General features: G+C 38.2%; 2 protein-coding genes and 1 long non-coding RNA gene across 3 annotated transcripts; 1 reads left to right on the top strand and 2 right to left on the bottom strand.

Annotated features, from left to right (window-relative positions):
* The first annotated feature begins 1,436 nt into the window (after positions 1 to 1,436).
* On the top strand, positions 1,437 to 1,901 carry LOC120279577. The gene has a single exon (XM_039286507.1). It carries the CDS (start codon positions 1,437 to 1,439, stop codon positions 1,899 to 1,901), a length of 465 nt encoding a protein of 154 aa, XP_039142441.1.
* A 2,198-nt stretch (positions 1,902 to 4,099) lies between these two features.
* LOC120269898 (ABC transporter B family member 11-like) lies at positions 4,100 to 21,489 on the bottom strand. The gene is given in 18 exon segments (XM_039276893.1): positions 4,100 to 4,747; positions 4,825 to 4,899; positions 9,574 to 9,762; positions 9,858 to 10,124; positions 10,202 to 10,430; positions 10,509 to 10,711; positions 10,713 to 10,769; positions 10,771 to 10,924; positions 10,926 to 11,133; positions 11,220 to 11,493; positions 11,575 to 12,100; positions 12,210 to 12,234; position 17,556; positions 17,659 to 17,871; positions 17,962 to 18,156; positions 18,315 to 18,490; positions 20,765 to 20,819; positions 21,346 to 21,489. Coding segments are annotated over 18 exon segments (3,624 nt in total). The 5' UTR covers positions 21,475 to 21,489.
* LOC120269915 lies at positions 15,221 to 16,150 on the bottom strand. Its single transcript, XR_005539520.1, has 3 exons — positions 16,070 to 16,150; positions 15,417 to 15,594; positions 15,221 to 15,253 (listed from the first exon to the last, which is right to left on the bottom strand). It is a non-coding gene; the product is annotated as an uncharacterized LOC120269915 (long non-coding RNA).
* Positions 21,490 to 22,658: the final 1,169 nt, after the last annotated feature.

Here is a 22,658-nt window from a genome sequence, read left to right as displayed (position 1 = left end):
CACAAAAGACATGATAACTGAAATCCAACTGCAAGTATAACACCAGTGCTCATCACGGTTAACAAAAATCTTCTGAACTGTGTCATAACATGTCTCAACATCATATAAAAGTTGCAATTTAACACAGAGAAAACAAATGAGTATATTAATACCAAGACAAGCATATAATAAACAACAATTCTTCTAATACTAGAAGAATATTCAAGCATGCACCTAGATAGAAGACAAAGTATCACTTAGCTACTCCAAATGATATTGGTTCCACTAACCACAAGAAACAGTTACAATCCTAAATCGAATACCATGAAGAAAGATGTGAGAGTTGGTATCACTAGCCATTGGAAACTAGCAAACCACAAAAACTCAAAAAAACATGAAAACAAATGGTTGGTTTAGAGTAATAACTAGAAATTAGTAAAAAGCTTCACCTTTTTCTACTCACAAAACGTCATCATCTATTCTAGAAGTAGGAAAGCTCTGCAAATCAATTCCCCACCAAAAAAGACAATCTCTTCAGCCTTCCCTACGGCAGCCTTTCTATACTCTCCACCACTGGACTAAGAAGGCTGTTGAAGATGTGATTGAAGACATCCTACTGGAAATAGGTATGGAGATGCAAAGCTAGCAAGGGTCATGGTATGGGTGGCGCAGCGGAAGCATGGTGGAGCTCAGGATGATATGAAGAAGGTGTTGTACAAGCATGGCTTTGTACTGAATCGCTATGGAGAAGCTTGCGGTGTTTAAGGAGTTAGGCTTCCTTATGATAAGGTTAAGTTGATTATGTTAGTTGTACCTTTTGTGAGAAAAAGAGTTTTTAATTAAACTCAATCTCTAGTATATAGCATCTAACCAATGAATGATTATTATTTTGTCTGGCTGTCTGTAATACTTTAATATATATAATAGAAGATAGTGGAGGTGCTGGATTGGATGAGAACCAATTTTTGAAAAGCCTTCTTTTTGCTTCTCTGTGTGTGTTACTCAAGGAGAGCATTTTCACAAACACCTTGCTTCTTTCCAGGCATTTGATCAAACACCCGCATTTTTTCTCCGGTGTTCAATGCTCCGGTTATCTACAAACTGGTATTAGAGCTAGATGGCGACCAATGGCGCAACAACAACAACAGAAGGTGCTCCGGTGACCCTCTCTCAGCCTTCGGTCCCGGTGTTCACTGGGCCAGAGTATGGCCGGTGGAATCTTCGGATGAAGATAGTCTTTAGGTCCCTAGGGTTGTGGGATCTCGTGGAGAATGGAGTGACGGAGTCGAAGGATGAGGCTGTGGAGAGAGAGAAAGAGCAAGAAGCAGGACGCCAGAGCGTTGAGCATAATCCAAGAAGCAGTTGATGGTCCAAACTTGGATCGGATATCAGAAGCTAAATCTGCTCATGAAGCATGGGAGACCCTAAGGAAGCAGTGTTAGGGGACTCCCAAGGTGATGGCGGTGAGGATACAGGCTATCCGACAAGACTTTGAAACCCTCCAGATGAGAGATGATGAAGGGGTTCAAGAGTACATCTCGCGGGTGGTCACCGTTACAAATCAGATAAAGGCTCTCTGTTACAAGCTTAAAGAACCGGAGAAGGTGTCTAAAGTGTTTCGAAGTTTAGCTTCGAAGTTTGACTGGGTAGCTATGGCGATTGAAGAGTCAAAGGAGATCTTAAAACTTAACATTGATGATCTCTGCGGCACTCTTCAAGCCCATGAAGTGAGAGTTAACCGTTCAGCAATGAAGACTGGTGAGAAGGCACTAATGGCAAGAGGTGAGCCCTCAAGCACAGGACAGAACAAAGGATGTAGCTCTGGTGTCTCTTGGGGTGAAAGTAAAGGTCGAGGGAGATCTTACTTGCGAGGGAGAGGAAGAAGCAGTCATGGCCGAGGAAGAGGAGGAGAGAGGAACTGAGGAAGAGGAGGTGAGAATAAAAACCATATTCAATGCTTTTATTGCAAGAAATACGGGCACATGAAAGCTGAGTGCAAGCTATGGGAGAAACAAGCTGAGAGTGGTGCTGGCCTAGTTGCAGAAGAGAGTGGGGATGGAAATCTCTTCATGGCAAGCAGTTGTATTGAACTCCAACCATGTTCAGTATGTCTAATAGACTCAGGATGCTCTAATCACATGACGGGAAACAAAGTGTTGTTTAGCAACCTGGATGAATCAATGAAGGTCAGTGTGAGGTTGGGAGACAATAAGGAGATGAAGGCGCAAGGTGTAGGGACTGTGACAGTTAAAACTCAATCAGGAGCTCAGAAGATGTTGCATGATGTGCAATATGTGCCGGGTCTTACACACAATCTCCTCATAGGAGTTTGATTGGGAAGCTCTTGTATCTCACCCACACTCGACCCGACATTTGTTTTGCTGTAAGTTATCTATCACGGTTCATGAATTGTCCTAGCTGTGATCACTTCTCTGCAGCAAAGAGAGTGTTGAGGTATTTAGCAGGGACAAGGGACCTGGGACTCTGGTATCCTAGAGGGGGTCAAGATGCATTGGAAACATTCTCGGACAGTGATTAGGGAGGCTCACTGTCTGATCGGAAGAGTACCTCCGGGATGTTTCTTCGTCTGGGCTTAAGTGCAATATCATGGAGCACGAAGAAGCAAGAGATTGTTGCTCTCTCAACAACGGAGGCCAAGTACATTGTTGCTACTTCAACGGCATGTCAAGTGGTCTGGTTCAGAAGAATTCTGCAAGAATGTGGGGTTAAACTCAGGAATGCAACCCGTCTATGGTGCGATAATCAGTCTGCAATTGCTGTTGCAAAGAACCCTGCACATCATGGGAGAACTAAGCAGATTGATGTGCATTATCATTTCATCCGAGGATTAGTTACTGATGAGGTAATTTCGCTGCACCATTGCTTGACAGACACACAGCTCACAAACATGTCCACTAAACCGCTTACTCATGAGAAACATGCTACTATGATGAGTCTGTTTGGAATGAAAATGATTCAATCAAGAGGGGGTGTTGAAGATGTGATTGAAGACATCCTGCTGGCGAAAGGTATGGAGATGCAGAGTTAGCAAGGATCATGGTATGGGTGGCGCAGCGAAAGCATGGTGGAGCTCAGGATGATATGAAGAAGGTGTTGTACAAGCATGGCTTTGTACTGAATCGCTATGGAGAAGCCTGCAGTGTTTAAGAAGTTGGGCTTCCTTATGATAAGGTTAAGTTGATTATGTTAGTTGTAACTTTTGTGAGAAAAAGAGTTTTAATTAAACTCAATCTCTAGTATTTAGCATCTAACTAATGAATGATTATTATTTTTTCTAGCTATCTATAATAATTTAATATATATAATAGAAGATAGTGGAGGTGCCGGATTGGTTGAGAACCAATCTAGGAATGGAAGTGGAGCACGGGGTTTCCCCGTGCCCCACGGGGGTTCCTCGCGGGGAGCGGGGCGAGGATCCCCGTGGGGCGGGGAGACCATTCCCCGCCCCCGCCCCGTCCCTCTCGGCGGGGAGGAATTTTTCCCCGCTCCCCGCCCCGTGGAGGGGAAGTTTCGGGTAATCCCCGCCCCGTCGGGGCTGGGCCCCGCGGGATACAGGGATTTCCCGCCCCACTTACATCCCTAAACCAATCTTTAAAAAGTCTTCTTTTTGCTTCTTTGTGTGTGTTACTTAAGGAGAGCATTTTCACAAACACCTTGCTTCTTTCCAGGCATTTGATCAAACACTTGCATTTTTTCTCCGGTGTTCAGTGCTCTGGTCATCTACAAAGGCATCCTGGAAACATTGAGAATCAGGGATTTCAAATATAAATTAATTGTAATTTGATAAAATCAAGCCTCCAAACCCTGAGATTTGGAGGAACCACACCTCCTGTTCAAATTTCAAGGACCCCCCCACACACACACACACATATATATATATATATATATATGTTTATACATATGCGTAAATAATCTTTCATAAATGTGGATAAGCTATAAACTCGTGACTGTTGAGTTAGGAGATATTTGAATCCTAGATCTGAAAGGAATAACTGCCACTATTCTAATACATAGGTGGTTAATATATATATTTATATATATAATTTGTTTTTAAAAAAATAAGGAGAAATATAGAAAATGCATTAGCTTCAGACAAAGTTCAAGAGAAGGAGGTGGAATGTAATGCCACTAGCGAAGCATAAGCTCCATTACGCAACTCTATAAGCTCCTCATGCTTCCCTTGTTCAACAATCACTCCATTTTTAATGACCGCAATGACATCAGCTCCCTTAATTGTTGACAACCGGTGAGCCACCACAATACAAGTCCTCCCAACCATGACTCTCTGCAATGCTTCTTGAACCACATGCTCAGACTCGGCATCTAAAGCACTAGTTGCCTCATCGAGCAATAAGATCTTGGGGTCCTTAATAATGGCTCTCGCTATCGCAATCCTTTGTTTCTGACCACCAGACAACTGAGCTCCTCTCTCGCCAACATTAGTGTCATACCCTTGAGGCAATCCAGACATGAACCTGTGTGCATTGGCCGCCTCAGCTACCGTTATAATCTCCTCTTCAGATACTTCTCCTTGCTTGCCGTAGGCAATGTTAGCACGTATTGTGTCATTGAATAGCACTGGTTCTTGGCTCACCAACCCCATTTGTTGTCTTAACCAACTAATCTTTAGGTCTTGAAGTTTAACTCCATCGAGTAAGATCATGCCAGAATCTGGATCATAGAATCGCTCTAGCATGGCAATAATTGTAGATTTCCCACTGCCACTCTCACCAACTAGTGCGACAGTCTAAACAGAGAAAATGAAACTTGAAACTTGGATTAATGTATTATAACATAATATAAAAAGAACTCATATGTATGTACCTTTCCAAAGGAAATAGTCAAGCAAAGGTCTTTGAAGATTTGAACTTCAGGTCTAGTTGGGTACTTAATGTTAAACTGAAGATGCTATTTGATTCAACACACACACAATTTAGGTGGACACACTGAAGCTTAGCTTGAACTTCCTTAGCTTGCTTAACAAAAGAGATACAAAAACATGAGAATATAAAGGCATAAGATAACTCGCATGCCGAGTAAAGGGCGACAGAACAAACATTAAAGCATAGAAAAGTAAACATCCTATCAAGCGGCGCCATTTTGGATGTAACTCTCCAATCAACGCTGCTTTTCATAATTGCATCTTGCTGTAGCCCAATCTCATCGCTAGTCAACTATGTTAGCTCTGACCAGCCACATGAAGCTCTGATCAACAGCTTTGACATCCTCCCCTTGATTAGAGCTTCCTTACACCAAGTTCATCTCGAAAGTAATTGAACTTATGAGTTGGCAATGCCTTTGTAAACACATCAGCGATCTGTTCATTGGTTTTGCAATACTGAACATTTAGTGCCCCACTACTAACAAGATCGCGAATGAAATGGAATCGGGTGTCAATGTGTTTTGTTCGCCCGTGCATGGTTGGATTCTTCGTAATAGAAATGGCAGAACTATTGTCACAGTAAATGACACTTGCACCTTCTTGTCTCACCTCCAAGTCCTCCATCAAACGCCGCAGCCAGACAGCCTCGCATGCCGCTGATGTTGCAGAAATATATTCTGCTTCTGTACTTGACAGTGCTGTGATTTGCTGTTTTTTTGAACACCATGCTATCGCAGCTGAGCCAAGGAAGAAACACCAGCCTGTAGTGCTCTTTCTATCATCTTGCGAGCCACCAAAATCACTGTCTGAATACCCTACAAGCTTGAATTGATTGTTATGAATAAAGTGCAATCCATAATTAGTGGTTCCGGCCACATAATGCAATACTCGTTTCACTGCCCCAAGGTGGTGCATTGTTGGGTTCTGCATGAAACGAGATACCATACTTACTGCATACATGAGGTCTGGCATTGTGCGAGTGAGATATAGGAGCCCTCGAACAAATCTTCTGTATCGAGTTTGATCTGCATTTCCTGAACTGTCTGTTGATTTTAACTTTTCATTGGAATTCATGTGAGTGGCAATGAACTTACAATGAAGCATTCCTGAATTTCTTAACATGTCCTCTGCATATCTTTTTTGTGATACAAACAGTGAACCCTCAGCCTGTTTTACCTCTAATCCCAGAAAATATTTTAACTCTCCAAGGTCTGTCATCTCAAAGGTCTTCATCATGTTGCACTTGAACTCCATTAATATATCAATCGAGGACTCCATATAGATGATGTCGTCCACATACAAACACAGTAATATCACACCAGAACTCCCTTGATGCTTTGTATACACTGTGGGCTCATTGAGGCTTCTCTTGAAACCAATTTGATGGAAGTAATCATCTATTCGACTGTACCATGCTCTCGGTGCTTGCCGGAGACCATACAGGGCCTTTTGGAGCTTGTATACACATTCTTCCTTTCCTTTGATGATGAACCCCTCAGGCTGAGAAACATACACCTCCTCCTTTAATTCACCATTCAAGAAGGCTGTCTTCACGTCAAGCTGGTATATGCGCCAGTGCTTCTGAGCTCCGATAGCAAAGAACAGCCGAATTGTCTCTATACGAGCTACAGGGGAATAAACTTCATCGACATCAATTCCATCAAGTTGGGAATACCCTTTTGCTACTATTCGTGCCTTCTTCTTCAATAATGAACCATCTGGGTTAAACTTGGATTTAAAAATCCATTTTAAACCAATGGCCTTCTTCCCGTCTGGCAACTGGGTTAGCTTCCATGTTTTATTCTTGTCGATCGCCATCATCTCTTCCTCCATTGCCGAGATCCACATGTTGTCTTGCATTGCATCTTCTACTAGCACTGGATCTGCAACAGTTAATGCACACGAGGAGCTATTATAGATATCGGTTATATATCTGTACCTTATCGGAGAATCATCCTCACCCGTGCTTTCTGTTTGAATGTTTGGAGACCAGTTGGTTTGAGGTTGACTGATTTCAAGCCGTTCATCAACTTCATCAGACGGCTGAGGAATTGCAGCTTGATTCCCAACAACCTTGTCTACCACGTCAGCATTTGTCGCACAAACTCTTGCAGTTGAGTCATAAGAGTTTACCCAATCCTAGCCTTTATTTTCGACGAACTGAACGTCTCTGCTGACTCTGAATTTCTTTGACTCGGGATCAAAGACTTTGTAAGCCTTGGAGTTCTCACAATAGCCGATGAACACCATCCTCTGTGATCTATCATCCAATTTTCTTCTTGCTTGAGGGTCCACAATCGCATATGCCAAGCATCCGAACACACGAAGGTGATCCACCTTGGGTTTAGACCCAGTTAGTGCTTCGTGCGGTGTCAACCGGTCAAGAGCACTCGTCGGTGATCTATTCAAAATATAAACTGCAGTGGCGACCGCCTCAGCCCAGAATTCCAGTGGTGTATTTAGTTGCTTCAATATTGTTCTCGCCATCTCCATGACTGTACGATTCTTCCGTTCTGCGACACTGTTTTGCTGGGGTGAATATGGTGCCGTGAATTGTTGCTTGACGCCGGTGAGTTCACAGAATGCTTTGAATTCATGTGACATGAATTCCCCACCGCGATCTGTTCTGAGCACCTTTACTGGCAACGAGCATTGCTTCTCTACTGATGTCTTGAATACCTTGAACTTTTGCAGAGCCTCGGCCTTTCGTGGGAGAAAATACACCCAGCTGTGCCTGGTGAAGTCGTCAGTTAATAGAAAGAAGTAAAGGTTACCTCCAATTGACGGTGTTTGCATAGGACCTACTAAGTCCCCATGGATGAGTTGTAATGGGCCAGACGCTCTTTGTGCTTGCCCTTTGGGGAACATTTCTCTTGTCTGCTTCCCAAGCATACAAGCTTCACACTGTTGTATTGTTGATATAGTAGGAAGTCCTTCCACCAGTTGGTTCTCTGATAGACTTTGTAGGCTTCTAACATTCAAGTGTCCATACCTGTTGTGCCATAGATTCCTTGTCTCGTCAATTCCTTGTACCACATGAGCTCCACCAAGGTTACATCCACCAAGAGGGAAGAGCCTATGTGGTGTCATATGCACTCTTGCTAGTAGAGTGTTTGAATGATCATCTTTGATCTCACAGTCACCATTTAAAATTCAACCTTATATCCGGTTGACATGAGCTGCCCTACGCTTAGTAAGTTATGGGCCAGATTCGGGACGAATTGAACATTCGTCAACAGCTTTGTTTGCCCTGAGCTTGTTCTCAATGCAAGCTGCACTCGATCCCCGCAACCTCTAGTGTGTTCCCATCTCCAAGTCGAATGACTTGAGATGAGGATTTCTTCAATGCTTTTGAATAGGTTTTCGATCCACGACATGTGGTTGGAACAACCACTATCAATGAGCCATGTGCCTCCATCTTCAAGCTTAGTTGTACTGCTAGCCATGAAAAGCATTCCTTCATCTTCTTTCTGCTTTGCTTCTTCAACTGTTACATTTGCTTCTTTAGTCTTATACCAAACGATTGTGCTTTTTACATGCCCGTATTTTTTTGCATGTAAAGCCTTTGTACTCCCTCTTCGTGATCCATTGGTGTCATTGGGTTGATCGACACGCACTTCTTCCTCGACCGTGACCGCGTCCTCTCCCCATGAACCCGCGGCCACGTCCTCTTCCTCCCACGGTGCTTTGCTCGCTAATATGCAACGCCTTGACGTATACGCCACTTGTTCTTCTTGACCGAGAGCTGAGTTTAGGAATTGATTCATGACTCTTTAGAGACCCACTTAACTCTTCCACTGTGAGTGTGCTCATATTTTTCGCTTCTAAGATGGAAGATATCACATTTACAAATCTAGGAGAGAGACTCCTTAGAATTTTTACAATCACTGTTTTTTTCAAGGACTTCTTCACCGAGCATCTTAATTTGATACACGATGTTTAGGATTTTACTCACATAATCCTGCACCTTTTCACCGGCCTCATCTTTCTGACATCTAGCTCACGATGCAACGCATGCAAGCTGAACAGTGATTGTATTCTCATTCCCTTGAAACTCTGTCTTCAAGATCTCCCATGCTTCTTTAGCTGTTTTAGCACCAGAAATTCTGATTAGCACTTTCTTAGTAAGAGCTTGTTGAATCAAAAACAAGGCCTTCGCATCTTTCTTCATGCTTTCATTGATGCGGTTTTCATCTCCTTCTTCGCTGAAGCCTTTCTCCACGAGCGAAACATGGTTTTCATCATCATGCTCCACAGGTTATAATCTTCTCCATCGAAATATGGAACGTTGGCGTTGGAGGTATTTGATGATGAGGAACATCCGGCCATCAGGTCGCTGTTCTCTGATACCACTGTTAAACTGAAGATGCTATTTGATTCAACACACACACAATTTAGGTGGACACACTGAAGCTTAGCTTGAACTTCCTTAGCTTGCTTAACAAAAGAGATACAAAACATGAGAATATAAAGGCATAAGATAACTCGCATGCCAGTAAGGCAGCAGACAAACATTAAAGCATAGAAAAGTAAACATCCTATCAAGCGGCGCCATTTGGACAGAACTCTCCAATCAACGCATGCTTTTCATAATTCGTACTGTTGTAGCCCAATCTACTGCTTAGTCAACTATGTTAGCTCTGACCAGCCACATGAAGCTCTGATCAACAGCTTTGACACTTAAAACTAACATGCTGAAACACAATGTCGCCTCGAACATATGCCAATGTGACACCCTCATCGGTGCTAGAGTCAATCTTGGACTTGTTGTCAAGAATCTCAAAGATTGAAGCTGCTGAGTCCTTAGCTTTGTTGGTTTTTGTACCGGAAGCGCTGGATTGTAATACACCTGAAGCTGCCATTGTTAACGCATAAAACACCTGCCATCATGAATTATTACATTAAACTCTCAGATATTTCTTTCAAAATGTAAGGAAAATATTGGAATATATGGAATATATAGATGGCCATTCACTTTGAAGACTTGGTTGAAAGTCGCACTTCCATTATGCATGAAACGAGCTCCAGCATAGAAGCAAATGGCGTAACCAACGTATAACACTGCGAATGAGAAGCCAAACCCCAACCCGCTAATGATCCCTTGCCGAACTCCATTTCTCAAGGGACCTTCGCATTTCTTCTGATACTCTTTTATCACTCTCATCTCCGCACAAAATGATGCCACGGTTCTAATATTTCCAACTGCATCATTTGCCACCTGACTGGCTTCTTCATACTTGACCTGCAAACTCAAATTTCTCACCATCCCAATCAAGCTCTCATGTAGAATACAATTGTTAAATTCTCAAGAGAAGTTACCTTTGCATCTGCACTAAAACCCTGGGAAAACTTCATCTTAGCGTACCCTTGTAGACAGATTAAAGGAAGCAAGGCTATAACTGTAAATGCCAACTTCCAGTTAGCAATCATGGCTATCACAAGCCCAGCAATAACCATAGACAAGATTTGAACCATTTGTGATAAGCATTCACCCACAATTTCGCTCACTGTCGTAGCATCAGCATACAACCTCTCACATATGGCCCCGCTACAATGTGAAGGAAATTTAATATGTACATAACATTCAATCTAACTCATAGAAAGAAATTATCAAAATAATAGGGACCTGGAATGTGAGGGCTCATCAAACCAACTGATCTCTTGGTACACCACCCTCTCAAATGAAAGAGAACGAATCCGCTCGACCAGCTTTCCACCAGCCATGCCAAAGAGGAAGCTTACCACAGGTGATACCACGAAACATATAAATCCCATGGCCAAAAACCTTAATGCCCAAAGACTGGAATGCTTGCGAAGCTCATGTGGAGGGTTCATAGAATGTTTGTATGGCACTTGATAACAAGAACCCAAACAACGGCATTGTCGGGTCCATTAATGGCACCTATAATAGATGCCGATTGCAAGAATTGGTGCCTACGGCTTGTTCGAGAGATACAAAGCCGTTTGATTGAGACTTGTTCACGAATCCCATTGTTATCTTTTTCTAGAGGTTTCTGAGAATCATCTTCTCTGTTGTTATTACGAGAAATTAATGTGAAAACCTCTACTTGTTGACCTCCTTGTAGATCTATGGCTCTCTGATCTAACTATGGGTGTTACTGTATCATTACTTAAAACCATATTTTGTGAATGTTTACTGGGTTCTTTCTTATCCTGTTTTTTATTTTCTTGTAATCTAATAAGCTGGGAATAGGTTCCTTCAGAATGGCTGATCAAATTTGCATGTGAACCTGCCCAACATGCATGCAACTCATTAAAATAAAAGAAAATAGAGCATTAATTTCAAACTACGGAGTTAAGAAAATTAAATGTTAACCTTGTTCAACTATTTTTCCTCGGTAAACAACTACTATTGTATTAGCATTTTTCACTGTACCCAGACGATGAGCTACGATAATGGTGGTTCTCTCTACCAAGACTCTAACCAATGCTTCTTGAACTATTCACTCTGATTCTGCATCTAGCGCACTAGTAGCTTCATCCAGTAACAAAATTTTTGGGTTTTTCAAGATTGACCTGGCAATCGCAATCCTCTGTTTTTGCCCACCAGAAAGTTGTGTTCCATGCTCACCCACCATGGTGTCCAGACCCTGTGGAAGAAAAAAAAAGAGTCACTAATAACAACAAATGGCATGAAAGCAACTAGATGAAAATAGGAAGATTATATTTACATTGGGCATGTTGTCAATGAAATTTGCAGCATTGGCAAGCTCAACAGCTGTCCAGATTTCATCAGAGGTTGCACCTTCCTTTCCATATGCAATATTTTCTCTTATTGTCATCGTAAATAACACAGGCTCTTGGCTTACAAGTCCAATCTTTTCTCTAATCCATTTGAGATTCAAGTTCTTCAGGTTTACACCATCAATTAGGACTTCACCACCCTGTGGATCATAAAACCTCTCCAACAGACTAATCACAGTGGATTTTCCACTGCCACTCTCCCCAACCAGAGCCATGGTTTTGCCACTATGTACATGCACTGAGAAACCATCAAATATAAGATGGTCTGGCCTTGATGGGTAGCTAAAAGTTACATCTTTCATAACAATAACACCCTTTATATCTTCCAACACTATACCATTTGTATCATAAACATCAATTGCAGGTTTTCTCTTAATTGTCTCAAACATTTTATATGCTGAAGCTTGCCCTTTACCAAATGACGTCACATAGGGTAATACCTGACCAAGTGACCTGCCATTATAATGTGTAAGAATCAAGCCTAGAAAGTATTGTCACATAAAGAATTTCATTATCATTTCTTCAGAACACTATAATATGTATATAAAAAAAATGTACTTACATTCCACTTGTCAAAACTGCCATCACTACACCAAAAAAATGTTTTTGAGGCGGTTTTAAAGCCCTATAGAGGCGGTTATAACCGCCTCTGTAGGTATAGTGTTGGTTTTTTTACCCGCCTCTAAACCGCCTCGTATCAAGCCGGCCCTACATTTTAGAGCCGGTTTGTACCAACCGTTGGGGTAAGTTTTATTTACGGAAGCGGTTTTTAATAACAAGAGTAGAGGCGGTTATAACCGCCTCTATAGCTACTAAGTTTTCATTACCTTTCACTAGTTTTTGAGACGGTTATAACCGCCTCTATAACTACTAAGTTTTCATTGCCTTCTTATAAGTGGTAGAGCGGTTATAACCGCCTCTATAGCTAATAATTTTTCATTAATCATCAATAGTTTTAGAGGTGGTTATAACCATCTCTCTAAAAATTAAAGTGCTAGAGGCGGTTATAACCGCCTCTATGAGTTAATAATATCTTGCATGTTCATACTTTTTAAAGGTGGTTATAATCACCTCTAGATTTGTTCATTGAATTGAATTAAATTTTTAATTTTTCCTATTAATAATAAATAAATTTGTTAACTCTGTAAATTAAAAAAATAAAAATTTTTCATTACATAGAAAAAAATATACTAAATTCAATTTCATTGACCTTTATTGACATATTCACGAGTTAAAAGTATAATGTATTTTGAGTAATTACAAAATATAAGTGTTTTACACTATTTGTGTACTTTCATTACAAAATATTTTTTGAGTTAATTACACAAAGTAAAAAAAGCTTCATGTATCCTCATCTTCAACCCTCTTGATCTTTAACCATAAATTCTCCAAAAATCGCAAAAAACATTAAACAAAAATCCAATCTTAATCAAAAATCCAATCTTGTATTTAGATTGACCAAATAAAACCTACACACAATACACTAATTTTAAAAAAACTTAATTGGAAATCTGATATTTTCAAAGGGCAGAAAGGTAAAAACAGGCAGGCAAAGAAACAAACAATCTAATAATGTCAAACAATGCACTTATTGAACCCACAATACCCTAATTTTATATGGCATTCACATTCAAAAGATAGTATCCTCCATTGGTAGCTTCTGAAATGACAAGCTAGTTTTATATTCCTTGAAAATATTATAAACAATTAAAAAAAAAATAACTAATCTTATATTAGAATAACCTCAACCAGAGAAGTCAGCTAGAAGTCATAACATTAAAAAAATTATTGGCTTTTAGAAACATGATAAACCAGTGATCACTTCAAGAATTGCAAGCAATCAGTATCTCTTATGGCATGGAAGATATGCAGCATAAAAACCATATCGAGCCATATGATGAAAATTGTAAATTTTGAGCCCAAAAATAAAAACTCTACTTCGAAGCTAATATCCAACAAACCTTTTGAGCCACATGATGATTTGTAGAGGAGATTCCTTAAAAAAAAAACCATAACACAGTAATTACAAGAAAAGGCTATATGGAACTAGGAAACAAAAAAAAGTTAAACAACAAAAAGCAATGAGAAAGCTCACCGGTGGAACGTTATCAAGTGAATTAGGCTGGAAAACCTTAGTGTGGTGATTCTTTTGGGCAACAATGACTTGGGAGACCATTTCTCATAAAGAAATTTGCATGTCTGGAACAAATGACAACTTGCACACTCAATTCCCTTGCAACATTAGATAACCCTTAACCATTTATGGATACTAGCATAATTTTCTAGGAAAATCAACAAGAAAAGAACCTCAATGATTTGATCCAACTCAATGTTTAGGACCCGATTGATCTGTGACTCATTAACTCCATCCCTAGAAAAAAGATGTAGGGTTATTTTTTTAACCTTGGTGATTGGCTTCTCAAACTAAATTCACTTAAGTTTAATTAAAATATTATATGCACCTCCTTTTAACATAAGCTAGTGGCTAGTATAACTAGTATAACTAGTTTAATGTAGACATTTAAAGTATTACAAAATAAACTAGTAAGTTTACTGCATGTGATAGGTTTATCTGCAGAAAAGAAAATAAAGTGAGAGACACATTGTAGGGCTAACTGATAACTATTTGAGGGTCAAAAGATGCATGCATATAATGGGATCCAAATTTGAGGTTGATGGGCATGTGTCACATGTTAAAACTAATGCCCGTGCATTGTATTTTTGGTTTCAGAATCTTAACCTGTGAATGTGATCAAGTGTGGACCCTATTCATTTTCATTATATACCTTCATTGGCAATGACAATGGATGAACTGAAACTGGAAAGTAAGGAAACTGAAACAATACTCCTTTTATAAGCTGATGACCTGAATCAGATGCAACAATTAATGATTCAGTTGGTGCACTTGGGTTTTAAGTTTTCATATCACATATATTATTTTCTTTAATTTGAGAATAATGAAGAAGATTTTCAAAGAGCTAACAGCATTAATAATAAAAAAAAAAAAGAAAACCATAAATTAGAATAATTCACCTTCTTTGGAAATGAGTAGTGCTATCAGTGAAATAAACCATGCCATTCTGTTGATCAACATCCAAACCATTAGTGAGCCCAAATGGTTGATCATCAGCAGCCATAGCAGCCACAACAACTTGTGCTACCTCTCCTCCCTCAAGTCCAACAGTTAATAATCCAAAATAAGCATCAGTGATGTAAAGATCACCGGTGCCTTTATTAAACTGCAACCCCAATGGCCTCCCATATTTACTCTCTAAACTTACATGAAAATATTTTATGCTATCATAGTTACTTGTCTTGAAAATATAGTAATTAAAACCATAGTAAAAAACTCATAAGATATTATCTTATGTAGTTATATATGTATCTGTATTATATATATATATATATATATATATATATATATACCTGATGTTTGAAGTGGTGGCAAACTCTTGCCAACCAAGACTACAGCCTATCCATTTGAGTATATGGGCATTAGAGAAGCCAATGTAGGGGCCTTTGCCGTTGGTGTCGAAGGTGATGCTTTCAGGGCCAAAAGCTGATGAGAGAAGGAGCTTGTCTTGGACATGGAGGTTGGCAATATCCCTTTCAAGCAATGCATAGGTTAATGAGTTGAAGAAGATGATGAGAAAGATGGTCAAATTTTTCATTGCTGGTGTTTATACTTCAAAAGGCAAAAAAGATGACACAGTTTAGTAGTTAGAATAAATTTTGCCAATTATTTTTTCTCATGCCTAAGATTATATACCCTCATTGACAATGGCAATGGATGAACTGAAACTGGAAAGTAAGGAATCAAACATAATGTGTTCCATGTTAATGGAGCTGCTCATGCCATTGGTTTGGTATATGTCTTTGGTGTAGTTGAACAGATTTGGATACTCTCGTATCAGATTCTTGTTGCATTTGAAATGAACAACATAAACCTGCATGAAATATGAAGAATGAGGTGAGTTAACAACTAAAGCATTGTCAACAAAATTATGCAAGGAAACTGGTTCAGTAAATTGAGTTTTGTCAAAGTAAAATAGTTAAGACTTAAGAGGAGTAATTCTGAATGCCAATTCTGGAAATTGACTGAAAAAAATTATTATCAAATTCGACTTGGCCGTGCTTTTATTTTGTCGAGAATTAAACAAAGGAAAAAGCGAGTGCATCAAATATGCTACAGTTGATTTGAATACTAGTTTCTAGGATATACTTGCTTAATGTAAAGCTACAATTAATAAGACGCTTCTAATTTAAATACTAGAAATTGCATCTGGTTTTAGAATTAAAAAAGTTTTTGCTTCCAGTTACAAAAACTAAATATTGTACAAGGCCTGAAATACCATTACAAAATGTGGTTAAAGTCATCAGGACCAAAAAGAATATATTCTTCACTTAAGAGATGAACTGTACCTCATCAAATCTTATAAGAGTGACAAACAAGCTCACATCAGCTTCAGTCAACACATTCCCACAAATTTACCGCTGCTTGCCAAGTATCTCTTCACACTTGTCCAAGGCTTCATATAACTTTGTACAACTTTTTTTATTGATAGCATAATCAACCAATACATGTCTAGCACACTCCTAAGAAACATGTAAAAGGATTCAATACAGACTGAAACAAAGTTGATTTTCTTGTACATCAAACAAAAACAATTTTATTAAATCCCTAAAACAAAATGCATATCCTACTATTTTAATGATCACATGAGTCAAACCACAATAAGTAGGCATGGTTAAAAAGATACTATAGAGATTTCTTAACAAAATTTTATCATATTATAATACACACACACAATGTGAAAAAACAATTATGAAAAATCAGGCATATTTCTAAGGTTCCTGATAAAATCAGATCAGTAGATTTGCAAACTCGTACCAAAAAAACTATATGGTAATCAAGAGAATAGTTCCACCAAAATCTGCAATAAACATCAAAAAAAAAAATCAAAGAGGTCTAAATAATGACAACAAGAAATCATTCGAAGATCAGCGTCCTGCGTGGCCACAAAGAAATGCTCGGGATTCGACTTTCAGATGATCGATTCTATGCACGCAGTGGCGCTCACCCTCTTCTCATGGTCGCATCTGGAACAACAAAACCAGCACAACATAAGCCCTAATCATATCAAAACAATAAAAAAGGCATGAACAGAGAGAAATCCAATGAAGAGGGCAACCTCGTGGTGACAAGCTGGCGAGCGGCATTAAGAGCTTCAGAGTGGGATTCACCAAGCACTTGGAGCTCACCAACGACTTGGCGAGAGGAGAAGAGTAGCACATGGGCTCTGAGGAGACGTTGGAGAGCGTTGTCCGTAGGAACGAGGCCGTGGAGAAGGAGGTGGTGAACGAAGGTACCATCGCAGAGGACCTTGTAGGGTTCACAGAATCCAAAGCGCGCTGAGTAGAACCTCACTGCCTTGCGGTGCCTCTTCTGCTTCTTCACCCTCATTGATGGAGCTCACCGGAACCCTAACCCTTTCTCACGCCGGAGGTGAGGCAGAAGATTAAAGGGTTTTTCCGTTTGGATCAGAGGTGGGGTGGTCTTCGAGTGCGCGGACTTTCTCATCATCGGTGAGGGATTCCGGGAGGGTCTCGGACTGAGAGATGGGGGCGGTGGCGAGAGATGGCTTGAGAGGGCGGCCGAGGAGGGCAGCTAGGGAGAGAGCAGTTGCCGCGGTGGCGGAGGGGATGAGGGTTCTGAGAGAGTTGTCATGGGGCCGGAGTTTGAGGGTGGCCCTAAGAGGGGTAGAGGGTTTGGGGAGGCGGGCACGAAGAGGCGAGGGCGGAGGAATTAGGGCGCGAGAGAGAGAGAGAGAGAGAGAGAGAGAGAGGATGGTTTTTTTAATTATTTTTTAAAACCAAAATTAATGCAGAGGGGTTTAACTAAACCGACTCTAAAAATGTTTTTTAAAAAAATCCTATTTATTATAGAGGTGGTTTTTTAAAACCCCTCTATTTAATTGCCTCTAAAGCCCATAAATGACGTAGTGCATTACAATGTTAATAACTGTACCACCATTGTATTCTTTTTGAAGAATCAACTTAGCACCATACCATATTGCCAGTGAGTAGGTGCTAAGAATAATTAACCATACGGCACCACCTCCTACGCCAGAAAAAATCCATTGATGAACGGTAGATTTGTATGCTACTTTAATAAACTGGTTGTACTTTGAAATGGCTAGCTTCTCGCCAGTAAATGAAGCAACCTTACATATGTTGAAGAGAGGAAATAATTATCTATTTAGACCACTAGTAATTGAACCATTGATGAAAAATGCACAAAGGCTTGAACTTACTGTTCTCATTGCTCCAATTGTTTGTTCAACAACATTTCCTGCATCAGCATATGCATCTTGCTCCGTGGATGACAATGATGATGTAATTATTGAAATGATGCTACCAGATATTACAAGTGAGAGATGCCATCCTCTTATAAATGCTATTATGAAGCCTCCAAAAAATGTGGTCACAAGTTGCATGAACATTCCCACCTAAAATATCAAGAAAGTTTAAAAAAAATGACGAGTAAGATGATAGGATTTTATGTCCAATGGTTTTTTTCACAACCTTATATCAAACATAACATGGACATTCAAATAAAAATGAAACAAAAATATGTTGAGCTTTGAGACATTTATCAAGGAATCACCTTCTCACCAATAGCTTCTTGAATAAGAATTGTGTCCCTCGACATTCTTCCAATCACTTCTCCCGTTGTTGTTTCATTATCAAAGAATGCTATGTCTTGTCTCAGTATAGTTTTCAAGTACAAACCGCGAATCCGTGTTGCTTGCCTTTCTCCAGTAACCATCCAACATGATAACTCTAGATTAATTTTTTCAAACATTAGCCTCTTGTTAGAATCTATTATACACCATAACACTGATAAAAAACACCAAATAATTTCTTTTAAATAACAGTTAACATCATTACAAATAATTGTTCCACTGATAAACACATTAGTAATTTACATTAGTAATGAAAATGTTAACAACACCTTTGCAATAGGTCAGTGGTGTTTCATTCCCATCTCAAGTCAACAGTCAAAGATACCGTAGCCTACCCACATTTCTTAACGAAAAATTTAAAAAAAAAAAAAGAAGAAGAAGAAAGAAAGAAAGAAAAAAGATACAGAATCAATGGCAACATTCAACATTGTGCTATGAATAATTTTCGTTTTTGTATACTAAATTATATTTACTTTAGAAGAATTTATCCACTTTATTCACCCGAAGAGAAGAATATAGTAAATTCTCAATCAACAAAAACTAAAACCCTACACAACAACTCTACAATCAAGAGATCTACATTAAAAATATCAAAGGGCAAATGATATATTGATAATTACCAGGTTGTCGTTCAAACTATTCATAAATAGTAAAAGTTTGATTCACTAGTGAGGGCATATACCTGGGAGTGTGAGTAGCGTTTATGTGCAGGTGATCCCAGTGCTCATGTGTATGTAGACCCCGACCCCCCACATGCTGTACTGAGGTTTATGCAAGCCCTTATTTTTATTAGCAGCGTAATTGCTAATCTTCAAAATAAAAAAAATCTATATTAAAAATAAACCAAAACAAGGTAAATAGGAAGCATCCACTGCCAAAACACCTTTTAAAATGCCAGAATCAATGGATCTACAAGAGCACTATAAAGGCAATATTATGAAATTCCAATTCAAAATGTAAGCCAAGTCTTGTTACAATTGAACTTTCTTTATATCAAGGTAAATGAAATGCATTTAACGCATTCTTTATATCAATTTTTTATTTTATTAAAAAAAAATTATTTGCAAGAAATTTTCTCCTTACTGACATAGACAATTGAACTTAATGATAAGTGATACTCCTATCATTGAATGGATTACGCATATTTAAGATAAGATTTCTTAGTACATGTTTGACAATCATATATTTTTAGTTAATAAAAATAAGAAAGATATCAATTTAAAGTTAAAGATATTGAGAAGTACTTGACAAGTTAAGGGCTTCTAAGTAGGATAAATATAAAATCTCTGAAATATAATTTTAGTAATAAAACAAGTGGACATGAAAGAGGAGTTAAAATGAATGATACTAAAATTAGTAGAAGCAAAACATTTGATATTTAGGCTCTATAATCAAAGATGACTAGGAACATGCAGAAAATGTCACAAATGGCTAAAATAGAAGAGAGCTTTTGGAGTTTTTTTGATAATAGAATGCTTCTTAAATGGGAAGGCTAGTTTTATAAAATGGTTGTTGAGCTAGCTATAATATATTTAACTCCAACGCAACAATGGCAAAGGCAATAAGCACTTGTTAATATCTCTATTACATGTGAGTTATTGTCTTAAACGCGCCTTCACATCATCGGCGAGCAAGTTAGGCAATAACACCCGTGAGTTAATTTCTCCAGCAAAAAATTCAAACCATCACCACTCCACATGCTACATAAGGGACCCATGTTAATACTTCTAACCACTTGAACTAAATGGCTTTGGCAAACAACATATTTAAAGAATAAGCGTTACTACGATGAGAACGTTGAAATGAATGTCAAGTATTATTATATATAACTAATTAAATAATAAATTTATTCAAAATATATTAAGAGTAGCAGATGTTATTGATAAGTTAACATAGAACCATTCAAGATGGTATGGTCATGTTCTCCAACAACCGATAGAAATCTCCATCTAAAAAATGGATTTCTTTTATATGAAGGGTTGTAAAAGAAGAGGTGGACCTAGAAAGTTTTTAATATAATTTTACATTATGATATGTCTGAGCTTAATTAATTTAGTCTTTTGGTTTTTGACAGAGCAATGTGCAAATGTAGAATTTATATAGTAGACATCAAAATAGTTGGGACTATTAGATTTTATTATTATTGTTGAAAATTTTTCTTTTTGTCAGAGTATAAAAGCTAGTGTAGAAACCATAAGACATACCAACCCATGAAATTAATCCACATCCAATTATAAGCCAAATGTTTAAAAGTATAACAAAAAACCCACCAAAGGCATCATAAGCTTATTTAAAGGACATGGATAAGATAAAGAGTTGAAATTTTCATAGATAAAAAAGGAGAAAAAAAAAAGAGTAGTTTCACACTTACGTAGGAATGAAGCAACTCCAGACCCAATAGCCAAATAGACATATTTGATAATTACCTGAATGGAAGAGTCATTTGAAAGTGCTTAAAATAATTTTATTGTGCAACAATGAATATTAATTGCAAGCAGCAATGGAATAAAAATGAAATGTGATTATCAGCAAATATGATTATTGAAAGTATACTTTCAGCTTTTTCCATAAACATTTGTGTCTTGTTCATTATTTTATTTATTTATGTTTGGCAGAACCAATGAAATCAAACCAGCGTAATTCAGATGAAATATCAATGACGATTTAATAAAGAACTTCTAAAAACTGGAATGACGAACATTCGGAAACTAAACAGTCATACATGCATGCATGTCATCTGTTTCCACTCGTCATAGTTGGATATCAAAACCAATATCAAGAAGAAAAAAACAAATAGGCAGTCATTACATCAATCACTTATTAAATTGAGAATCAAAATACTTTCTTATCACATATCTAGTTCAATCAAATCAAAATGGTACAGCAATACAAATTCCTCAATGCAAAACCAAATCTAAAACTTGGAAATCAAATGGAATGATGTCCGCAAACCTTGGATACCAAGTGAACCACATTGTTCTTATTAGCAACTCCGAAGGAGTTTATTAGATCTCCGGAGATGAAGATCATGAGGGGGCTGGAGAATCCATTGGCCATGGCGGCAATCGTGCCAACAGCCATGAGCGCCACATCCTTGGGATCAGCAAAGGAGAACAACTTAAAGAATGACACCCTCTCTCCTCCCTTCTTCCCTTCTTGCTTCTTCTTCTTATCATCGATCCCCATATCGAGAAACTTCATCAAAATCGCAACAAAAACATGAAAAACAATCACAAGGAAGCGATATGCAAACTAAATTAATTGGAAAGCATGCATAATGCAATTTCTTTACGCTTTGTTGATGAATCTTGAAGGCTAGTTCTTGCTGTCACGACTGAGTTTACTGCAAGGGATGGGGATCAATTCTAATGGAAAGAAACTAGATATTTTTCTTTTCCTTTTTATTTTCATGAGTTCTCCATGCCACATATATACTACGATCTAAAGAGAAAGATCTCCATGCCACATACTATGGCGTACAACTGGTTAGCGAATAATTCAAAGTTGAATTATTATAATTTTGTTAAAGACGAATAATAATTCGTTTTGTTGGGATATGAACCGGTAAAGCTTTATTCATAAAAGACCCTATGTTTTTTTATTATTATTTTGTTATTTTTTTTCTCCAAATTCTAACAATTTTTTTGAGTTTTATACCCCCTGCAACTCTGGAAAATTAAAATATATCCTATAATATATGCATTTACATCTATAACCTTTCGATTGACATTAAATTGAATTTAAATAAGTGTGATTTTTTTTTGGTAATTTAAGTTTATTTTTCATTGAAGAGATTTTTTTTTGTGGGAGTAATATGGGCAAGCACTACAATTCCAGAGATTATAAGGTATTTTTAATTTGTCTTTGCAAGCAGGTGAACATTTAAATTTGCATGGATATATGTGTATTCTTATTAATTACAGTGGTAGAGCTACAATTCTAGAGATTATAAAGTATTTTTAATTTGTCTTTGCAAGTTGGTGAAAATTTAATTTTGCATGAATATATGTGTATTCTTATTAATTACAGTGGTAGAGCTTAATTAGACATTATTCTTCACAAAAAATTTAAAAAATTTTATTAGTGGCTGAGTATATTATCTAGCAAGCAAGATATATGGCTCATCAGTCTCATCCGTATCATATATATTGATCTCCCCACTTAATAGTATATATTATCAAACAGGAAAGATGGCTCCCTCCCATACACAAGCCCGTCTTAGAGAAAATAGGCATGAGGCAAAATCATAATAAATGCTTTTTTTA

This window comes from Dioscorea cayenensis, chromosome 2, assembly GCF_009730915.1.
Source record: "Dioscorea cayenensis subsp. rotundata cultivar TDr96_F1 chromosome 2, TDr96_F1_v2_PseudoChromosome.rev07_lg8_w22 25.fasta, whole genome shotgun sequence".
Classification (NCBI taxonomy): Eukaryota; Viridiplantae; Streptophyta; class Magnoliopsida; order Dioscoreales; family Dioscoreaceae; genus Dioscorea; species Dioscorea cayenensis.
Note: the sequence above shows the minus strand (reverse complement) of the source record. Positions and strands in the feature narration are given on the sequence as shown.